Source organism: Primulina huaijiensis, chromosome 3 (genome assembly GCF_012295235.1).
Source record: "Primulina huaijiensis isolate GDHJ02 chromosome 3, ASM1229523v2, whole genome shotgun sequence".
Taxonomy (NCBI): domain Eukaryota; kingdom Viridiplantae; phylum Streptophyta; class Magnoliopsida; order Lamiales; family Gesneriaceae; genus Primulina; species Primulina huaijiensis.
The window spans coordinates 13,216,411-13,227,203 of record NC_133308.1 but is presented as its reverse complement, the minus strand read 5'-3'; the positions used below and the strand labels follow the sequence as shown (position 1 = coordinate 13,227,203).

The 10,793-nt window shown below is 41.8% G+C and overlaps 1 protein-coding gene across 1 annotated transcript; it reads right to left on the bottom strand.

The window, feature by feature from the left end:
* Positions 1 to 9,965: 9,965 nt before the first annotated feature.
* LOC140972500 (uncharacterized) lies at positions 9,966 to 10,559 on the bottom strand. The gene has a single exon (XM_073434917.1). The coding sequence runs from the start codon at positions 10,557 to 10,559 to the stop codon at positions 9,966 to 9,968; it is 594 nt and encodes a 197-aa protein (XP_073291018.1).
* Between the last annotated feature and the right edge of the window lie 234 nt (positions 10,560 to 10,793).

Here is a 10,793-nt window from a genome sequence, read left to right as displayed (position 1 = left end):
GAGGTGGAGAATACTTGAGTGCTGAATTTTTGGGTTATCTAAAAGAGAATGGGATTCTCTCACAATGGACTCTACCAGCAACACCACAATTGAATGGTGTTTCTGAACGTCGAAATCGAACCCTGATGGACATGGTTCGATCCATGATGGGATTCACTGAATTGCCTACATCGTTTTGGGGCTTTGCGCTTGAAACTGCGGCAATGTTGTTGAATAATGTCCATACTAAAGCAGTGGATAAAACACCATATGAGATATGGATGGGGAAACCTCCCAAGTATTCTTACTTGAGAATATGGGGATGTCCTGCGTATGTGAAGCAGACAGTGGGAGACAAATTGGATAGTAGATCCACTTTGTGCTACTTTGTAGGATATCCAAAGAATTCTGTTGGATATTATTTCTATCATCCTAGTGAAGCAAAAGTGTTTGTTTCAAGAAATGCCACCTTTTTGGAAAGGGAGTTTCTATTAGATAGAAAAGGCAAGATGATAGAACTTGAAGAAATTCAAGATACTCCCTCAACTTTAGAAGTTGAACCTAATCCCCTAGAACCAGTAGTTGAAGTACAAGCTCCTAGAAGGTCTGATAGGGTTATTAGACCACCTGCCAGATATACACTTCTTCATGAACAAGGCCATGATGAGCCTTGTGTTGGATGTGATCCAATGAATTTCAAAGAAGCAATATCTGATACTGATTCAACCAAATGGCTTGAAGCCATGCAGTCAGAAATGGACTCTATGTATTCAAACCAAGTATGGACATTAGTGGATCCACCTGTGGGAATCGTTCCCATAGGATGCAAATGGATCTACAAAAGAAAGCTTGGGGCGGATGGGAAGGTAGTGACCTTCAAAGCAAGACTGGTTGCAAAAGGTTATACTCAAAGGCAAGGGGTTGACTATGAGGAAACTTTTTCACGAGTTGCTATGTTTAAGTCCATTAGAATACTACTAGCCATAGCAGCATGGTATGACTATGAGATATGGCAAATGGATGTAAAGACTGCATTTCTCAATGGAGACATCAAAGAAGAAATTTATATGTCTCAACATGAGTGATACACATCAGTAGGAAGTGAACATAAGGTATGCAAACTTCAAAGATCAATTTATGGTCTCAAGCAGGCGACAATGAGTTGGAACCTCTGATTTGATAGCACTATCAAAGAGTTTGGTTTTGCTAAGAATCCCGAGGAACCATGTGTGTACAAGAAAGCTAGTGGGAGTGCAGTGACATTCCTAATACTTTATGTTGATGATATCCTGCTCATTGGTAATGATGTAGGATTACTGCAATCAACTAAAGTATGGTTAGCAAGTAAATTATCCATGAAGGACATGGGTGAAGCATCTTATGTATTGGGAATACAGATCTATAGAGATAGATCGAAGAGGATGATGGGACTCACCCAAGCCAATTATATCGATACCATTCTTAAGTGATTCTCTATGGAAGAGTCCAAGAGAGGATACTTACCAATGCGTCATGGTGTTACTCTATCGAAAGCAATGTGTCCCAAAACTGAAGAAGAGATAGAGATGATGACACGTGTTCCATATGCGTCAACTATTGGGAGTATCATGTATGGGATGATATCGACACGTCCTGATGTTGCTTATGCTTTGAGTGGTACAAGCAGATATCAGGCGAACCCTGGTCCAATGCATTGGAAGGCCGTGAAAGATTCTTAAGTACTTGAGAAGAACTAAGAACTTGTTCATGGTCTATGGGGGAGGAGAATTAAAATTGGAAGGCTACACTGATTCTAGCTTCCAATGTTATGTAGATGATTCGAAATCGACCTCTGGTTTTGTATTCATGCTTAATGGTGCGGCTGTCTCTTGGAAAAGTTCCACAAGACACCGTTGCGGATTCCACCACTGAAGCTGAGTACATTGCAGCATCTGCTGCAGCTAAAGAGGCAGTTTGGATGAGGAATTTTGTCCAAGAGTTGAGCGTTATTCCTAACGGAGTTGATCCAGTCCCGGTGTACTGCGACAACACTGGTGCCGTTGCGCAAGCAAAGGAACCAAGGTATCATCAGCGATCCAAACATGTACTGAGAAAATTCCACATCATCCGAGAGATAGTGGGAAGGGGAGACATATCAGTCCAAAGAGTCCCCTCTGCAGATAACGTTGCCGATCCACTTACGAAGCCCTTGCCAGGACCATTGTTTGAGAAGCATCGCGAAGCAATGGGATTAAAGTTTATGGGTAGTTGGCTCTAGGGCAAGTGGGAGATTGTTAGAGTAGATGCCCTGCAAGTCAACTGTTGACTAGGGATTTTATTGACTCAGTTGTAAAGAACAATCTTTATTTTAATATAATTCATTATTTCATGGTTTGTTATTTCTTTATCTGTATACCCATGATTTCAAACATAGATAAAGACCTTGATTATACTTTAATACAAATGAATCGTAATTCGATGTTGAAACTCATTTGTAAACACTGTATGATCTAAATTCGTTCCTAGTCGATTCAGCCGCCTAAAACGTGGATAAAGGTCGCTTGAGCTCGAGACTAGCATCTGTGATGTTGTGTACTGCGTTTCTTGGTAAGGGCATAGAGATGTCCAAACATACAGATGGGTAGTCATATGATGATTATACCGAACAACCCTCCCTCGGACTTTCCAAGTGGTTATCATTCATCGAGAGGATAAGTCCGTGGTTATGATTGTACACCATTAGTCCTTACGACCCGGGACAACACTGAGGCTCTATATGCTAGGGCTGTGCTTTGACTCGTTTACCGACTCCAGGAGAGTCATCAGGTGGCGAGGTTGGGTATAGTTGCGACACATATAGGAGCCAGTGCATTGTAGTCGGGGATTCACCGCTCACCTACAGGTGTGGATATCCTATGTGATCTAATGTAATAATAGTGCATGGAATCTCTGGCCAGAGTATGAGATGTACATTGAAGAAGGAGTTCTCCAATAGTACACGCGATGCCACTATTATAGTTATCACATAGTTATCGAATTAATATGCAACCCTCGATGAACCAATGGTTGCAGATTCGATCGGGATATATGAGATGAAGGGACCGTACTGTACGTTAATCATAATCGACTGGTTCTTGCAGGCACTATCAGTGATACCTAGGGGATCATGGGGCGATGCTACTAGACGCTCTTACCATGATCCGATGGGTGCAATCAGAAATGAGTTCTGACATTCTTAATCAAGGTGTTGATGAAAAGAATGGGGCTAAATAGGGTAAGCCCGAATAAAGGATTATGTCCTGAATCACAAAGAGTTGTGAACCCACGGCTAGCTGTATCCCTGAACCATTGAGGGTCACACAAGTACTGGATCGTTTGTTCCCGTTGAGAGAATAAATTCAAGAAGTTGAATTTATGTTATATAGTAAATTCAAGGAGTTGAATTTATGATAATTAAATTTTGAGAGAATAAATTCAAGTAGTTGAATTTATAAAATTTGAGAATTTAATTTATTAAACTCAAATGTTGGGTTTATTAAATATTAAATTTTAGAGATGATAAAAAAATTCAAGAAGTTGAATTTATAATTTAAATAATAAATTCAAATGTTGAATTTATAATGTATTTAATTTATTAAGCTCAAAAGTTGAGTTGATTAATTAATAAATTAAATATGGTGGATAATGTGTTTAATGGGCTTGTAGGGGTACAAGTCCAACATATTAAATAATTAAAGTTTTAATGGACTTTGATTAAATTAATTGGACTAGCCCAATTAATTAAATCAAGCCCATTAATGTTAATTATGTAATTAAGGTTTAAGTTAATTATAAATAACACAAAAAGGTTGAAAACCTAGCCACCACCTCAATTCTTCGAGACTTTCACTTCCAAAGAGAAAAACAAAAATTGGCCACTATTTTTGAAGGAAAATGTGAGCCATCTCTCAATTATTTTCTCTCCTACGCAAAATATCATCCATATTTTCTAGTGCAAATTGGAAGAGGAACACAATATCTAGTCGTGGACTTGATAGGAGGATTTCTATAAGAAAGTTCGTAGGGAATCAACAAGAGCTAATCCGTTTATACCGGATTAGTTGGAGTCCAGTGATTTAATTCACAAAGGTATAATTTTCTGAACATCCTATGTATGTTTAATTCGTGAAAACCATATGAGTGTCCAAAAGTTATTTTGTTTCAAAATAAAATAAAAATTTTAAACTTCCGCTGCGTTTGGGCACGTAGAAAACCGAGATCTAACAGTTTTATGGTTTGGAAACTCTATATTGTGATATAAACAATTGGATAGGAGTTGAGGACCAATAATCTTGGTATAATAGGCTCGTTATAATATAGTTAAAATATTTTGTTTATGAAATATTTTCGAAAATATTAGCCGAGTTCCCAAAAAGCTCTTATTTTCATCAAAAATCGATTACCGGTTTAAAATACGACTCGCCGTGTAAAAACATCTCAAAAAACACCAATTTCAAAAATACCATATATTAAATAATTAAAAATAATCATTTAATAAAAATATTTTCCCTTTACAGTCACTGGTCTCCATTTCTCGATCGCACCTCGACTAACCCTTAAAAACATAGTTTTTTGAATTCCAGTAGAAAACCCTATTTTAAACCTATAAACATGTCTACCACGTTTAATAAATGCAATTATAATAATTTAATTAAGCATTTTTTATTTTTCCTAGATTTGCATGCAGTTGGATTACGTTATCGCATTTTGTACTTTACATGAGGTAACTCTAGCCGGTGGAACAACAATTCAAGACCAACCAACTGATGGTGATGATGCTACGACTGGCACTTTCCATAGCCATCCCGAGATAAATACTGACGTAGATATTTACTTGTTTGATTCTTTTTTATTCCATTGATTGTTGCTGCCAATGCACCCATCAACACCGGTGAGGAGATGTAGACGGGCCTTTATCAGAAGTGAACTTAACTTTAGTGGAAGAAGTGGTCAAGTCCCTATTTGACTTTGAACTTTTCTGGGCCGGCACACAATTGAAAGTGGAAATAAAATAGAGTGATGGTCTTGGAGAGAAACATAAGGATGATACACTTCAAAATACTGAGGTTCTCACTCCTACTTCACCGCAAACTTCCTCAATGGGTAGTGATGATGACATCTCTCCTATCATGCCAAATTTTTAGGGCACATCTACTGCTATGGAGGTAAAGCCGAAAGATAAGACCACTGATGATTCTTAAGAGAATAAAGTCGAAGAAACACAAGTAAACGGAAATCAAATTTACTCTAGATGGAAAGAATTTATCCAAAATTTATGGGCTTAGAAGCTCAACAGATTGCCTCTGAAGTAGGCTTTGGTAATTTCAAGAATAAGTTGTTGGACGAAGCAGATATTCTACAAAAAATTGTTGTTTCATTCCTTGATAAAATTCAAATTCTAGAGACACAGAACAATAGTACTTTTGTTGCGCTCTTTTTTCAGATGACTCAAACTCGGAAGAGGATTAAGGCTAGAAACCCTCGGTAGCCAACTACAAGAATTGATGGATTATATGCGGTGTGGTGACGTCAAAAAGAGGGAAAAGATGTGGAAGCAGGAGGAAACATGAGGAATCCAAGAGAAGGTTCAAGGAGGAGAGAAGGAGGAAGCGACAATACCATCACATGAGTGTAGAGGTGGTGGTGGTGGTGGAAGTACAAAAGGAGGAAGTGGTAGCATTGTAATATGATTTTATTGTTTAATAATAAAATTTTATTGTTTTTTAAAAGAATTGTAAAAATTTATTTTCATTATTGATGCTATCTGGAGGAATCGGATATGAGATATGTGGGCAATCCAACGGATGCTGAGGATAATTTTGTGTTTAAAAAAATTTGAGTAAGTATAATGGTTTTAGCTAAAACCTGCAAACAAGGAAAAGAACTGGTGAATGGGCGCCGGAGAGGTGTCCGAAGTGACCACTCCAATGATGAAATCAGCATGTGGAGAAGAAAGGTATAAGCGATATATGTGAGAATATATGTCAGTGCTCGAGAGTTCAAAAATTCCAGAATCCGTAAATGAAAGTAATACCTGCTATTTATAGGAAAAAATCCGATCATTACCTTGTTTTCAGTGCCCACCTGCTAAGTATGGCAAGGCGGCAGCCCATATTTTTGCTTCTGATGACTTCTACAACACGCCAAACCCATGCCACTCTGACAGATTAGACAGCTCATACATAAACACTCGAGTGCGGTGCGCTTCTACAGATAGACCGGATAGAAAAAAGTTCCCGGGAGCTTGCATGATAGCCCGGGCTCCTAGTTGCCCGGGGAGATAATATCCCGGACATCTCCATGCCCGGCTGTTGAGAAAAGTACTCTGCATATTAACTCTAGTTTGGGCTATCCATTTAGTATCTCGGGTCATCCATGACTTGGGCTCCTCTGGAGGTATCACCACCAATCCTTAAATAGTCGGGCTAGAGTCTTACTCGCTGTCCCGATCAGTCATGCTTGGGCTTCAATAGAAATATTATCAATTCCAGATCATAAAAGCATCGGGGGCTTCAAATATCACAGAGATGGGATGAAGTGCCGGGAGCTTTCATCTCCCGGGCTGTAGGTAAGATGCTGGGGACTCGTGTCTCCCGTACCCTAGATATTTTGTCGTTTAGTATTATCGAGCAGTCAGGCTGATGTCACGATGACGTATGCCCTAGAATTCCAACGGTTGGAAACATTTTGTATTCCGAGAATATGATGTCTGACGCTTCGATATCTGTGCACGTCCTTTCACATAACCACACAATTTCCGAGGTGCTTCCTAACTGTCAGATTCAACTTTAGATCAACGGTGGAAATCGTACCCCCCCTTTCTCCTATATAAAACAACATACCTCCTTCATTCGCCACTTTCCAAAATTCAAATTCTCTCAAATCCTCTCCCCCATCCGCAGTGCAGTGCTTCCCCAGCTTCGACGATTTCCAACCGCCGTCACAACTCCGTTCGCACATCCATCACCTTCTTCCAATAAACTCGTAAGTTTTCTCCCTTCAAAAAAAGTCTAATTCTACTTCTTCTACCTCTGAAACCAATGCACGAGGCTCATCTCGTTATGAGTCAACCGCGCTGCACTCTGATTCATCTCATTCTCCTCCACCCCCGTCGTCTTCACGTCCATACTTCCAAAAACCCAAGGCCCATCAGTCAAAACCCTTTTTTTCAAAACCTTCATCTTTTGGCCCTTCCCGAGCTATGAAAAAGAGCAAAGATAAGGGCAAAGCCCGAGTTACCTCNTTCCCCCCCCCCCCCCCCCCCCCCCCCGATCCAAGACCACGGGCATTCCATGGTTCGATTCAATGAGCAGCACTCTGCGCTCGGGAGCGGACGAGGAGCACAGGACTCTTGGTTCTATCCCTTCTGCTTATGAAATTTTAATTGTCGTCCCCTTTGATAGGGCCGATAATTCACCTCCCGGTTTTACTACTTTCTTCCAGGACCAAGTCAGAAATGGTCTCATGTTCCCTATCCTCTCTTTCTATATTGACACCGCTAAATTTTTTGGTGTCCCCTTGAACCAATTCAACCCCAACTCCTTATGGATTATGTCCTTGGCCTACGTCCTTTTTAAAATGAACAATCTTCTAATCACCCCCCTCATCCTTCATTATTTTTTTGTTTTTCGTCTGGGAGACAATGCCTTCTCCCGGTCTGCCGGACTTAACTCTCGGTTTCTTGATGATGTCCCTTCTTCCGAGAAAGGATGGAAAGGACGATACTTCTACATTCGCCTCCCGACCCCTATTTCTTGCCTCACCGGTTTTCTACCTTCTCTCCCCACACAACCTTCCCTTCCCCGATCTTACAAATTTGAGGGACCCTTCACTCGAAGCAAATAATTGGTGGAGGGCCAAAATTTTTCCTCTTCTGTCTTTATTTCTAATGAGAATTTAATCATCTACGGGTTGAGTGGCCGGGCTGAAGACCCTACTGACCGGATAATTGATGAAGTGGCAGGCTCGGCCTCTCAACCCGGTAAATTTCCTCTTTTTAGTGTATTCTTTCTTGTTATTCTTTATAACATAACCATACTAACCTTCTTTCTCTATGCAGATAATTCCAAGATGCAGGAGGCCTTTGCCAAAAATGGGCGGCAGAGGAAGATGCTAAAGAAAAGAAAATGGATGCTCAGCGGGCGGCTGTCGAGAAGAAGAAGAAGAAAGCCGAGGAGGCAGCCCGGCAAGCGGCTGAGGAGTAGGCTGCCCAAATAGACGAATCTGCCCGAAGAGGAGCTCAACTTGAACGGGAGACCACTCGGACAAGCTCCTCATATGAATCTGAAGATCACGTTCCTCTCACCCAGAGAAAGCGAAAGGCTATTACAAGCCCCGAGCTGATCCCTATTGAGAGTTACCGGGAGAGAGATCAGGTATCCTCGCAAGCAAATCAATCAACCCCTCCTCCCCGCCAACAGCCTACTCAAGAGCCCCTTACATCTGAACAGCCTACCCGGGCTAACATTTTTCTGGAGGGAGCCACTCCTACTAGGCTGAAGCTTTTTTAACAGATCCTCATCAAGGATGAGGAAGCACACCTGAAGGGTGCCTGGGCCACAGAAAACTTTTGAGGGTTCCAACAGGATCCTCTCAGTAAGTTCTCCTCTTCTCCCTCTCTCTCTTTTTTTTTTACTAATTTTTTTGAACAGGGTGTCCAGCTGATGATCTCAGACTTCGAAGAAGTAGCCACCACAGGCACCATTTCTAACAACTGAGCCCGGCAATTCCAGGATGTCCAGGAGCGACTACAGGAAGAATTGTGCCGGGTTCAAACCCTTCATGCAGACGAAGTAGCTGGCTTGCGTGGTGACTTGGACAAGGATAATAAACAGCTGGAGGAAGCTCGGGACGACATCAATGAAGTCCTCATTCGGGAAGAAACCCTACAAGGGCATTACGCTGTCCTTGAAACCAAGAGTAAATTCATGTCTGAGGACATGGAAAGACAGATGTCCCGGGCGGAAGCCGCTGAGAGGAACCGGGCTGCTGCTGAGAAAGATAAGGAGCAACATAAGGCCTCATTCTTTCTATATCCATAATTCAAGGCGGCCGTAGAAGATCGGGCCTATCGCCTTTTCAAGATCTTCTTTGATAAATGCCGGGAACAATTTGAACTGCTTTCTTGAATCTCAAATTTCTAGTAAACGAGTTCTGAATTTTTCCAATAACTAGAGTACGGAACCCTGAGCTAGATCATGTCCTGGGACTTGTGAATGGTCAAGGTGTGATGCCCCAAGCTAGGGTATAGAGCCCTGGGCTTATTAATAACAAACTTACGAAGCCTTAGGCCAGGGATCATGTCCCGTGACGTGGGAATGGTCGAGGTGTGGTGCCTCGAGCTAGGGTATAGAGCCATGGGCTTATTAATAACCAAGGTAAGGAGCCTTGGGCCGGGGATTATGTCCCGAGACTTGGGAATGGTCAAGGTGTGGTACCCCGAGCCAGGGTATAGAGCCCTGGGCTTATTAATAACCAAGATAAGGAGCCTTGGGCCAGGTTCCCAAGATTTATGAATGTTCAAGGTGTGGTCCTCCAAGCCAGGGTATAGAGCCCTGGCCTTATTAATAACCAAGGTACGGAGCCTTGGGCCGGGGATAATGTCCCGGGACTTGGGAATGGTTGAGGTGTGGTGCCCCGAGCCAGGGTCTAATGCCTTGGGCTTATTAATAACCAAGGGTTAGAGCCTAGGACCGGGGATCATCTCCCGAGACTTGGGAATGGTCGAGGTGTGGTGCTCGGGCCATGGTATAGAGCCCTGGGCTTATTAATAACCAAGATAAGGAGCCTTGGGCCGGGGATCATGTCCCAGGATTTGGGAATGGTCAAGGTGTGGTGTCTCGAGCCAGAGCCCTGGGCTTAGTAATTAACCGAGGCCTTGTATCTCCCAAGTTCAGATATAAAAACATTCATAAAATTTCCGAGAAGAACACAACTTTCATTATATCTCCAAACATAATTTACATCCTTCAAGAAAAATACTTCTTTAAATGAAAAACATTCCAGGGTCGCTTGAGAGAACGTCCTTGAGCATCTTCCAGATAAAAATCTCCCGAGCTAACCTTCCGGGTTATTTTATAAGGTCCTTCCCACCAAGCTTCCAGTTTTTCAACATCTCCAGCTGGATTAATTTTCTTAATGACCAGATCTCCCACTTGAAAGTTTCGGATACAGACTCGTTTATTAGATGATTTCATAACCCAACCTCGGTAAGCTTCCATTCGAATCAGAGCCCGCTCTCTTTTTTCTTCCACCAAATCCAATTCCATTGCCCGGCTTTGATCATTATCATCCGAGTAAGATTCTACGGGGGCGGAAGATTGTTCGATTTCAACCCGAAAAACTGCTTCAGAACCAGATACTAGATTAAAAGCAGTCTCTTGAGTAGGTGCCCGACGAGTAGTTCTGTACGCCCAAAGAACACTGGGCAATTCCTCCACCCAGTCTGTTCGTTTGTCTTGTAGCCTAGTTTTCAAGGCTTGAACAATAATTCTATTCACAACCTCTGTTTGGCCATTAGCTTGAGGGTAGGCAACAAAAGTGAAAGACTGAGTGATTTTCATTTCCTGGCACCAAGATATGATTTCCTTTCCCTGAAACTACCTCCTGTTGTCTGAGATTAGTCTACTGGGGACTCCAAACCGGCATACTATATTATTGCACAGAAATTTTAAAACTTCCAGCTCAGTAATCTTGGCTAAAGGCTCAGCTTCTACCTATTTAGAAAAATAATCCACAGCCACCAAAAGAAACTTCTTCTGAGCCCGAGCAACTGAAAAGGGACCCACAATGTCCAT

Excerpts from the sequence above, each read along its gene's own strand:
- LOC140972500 (XM_073434917.1), bottom strand. The coding sequence starts at position 10,559 with ATGAAAATCACTCAGTCTTTCACTTTTGTTGCCTACCCTCAAGCTAAT.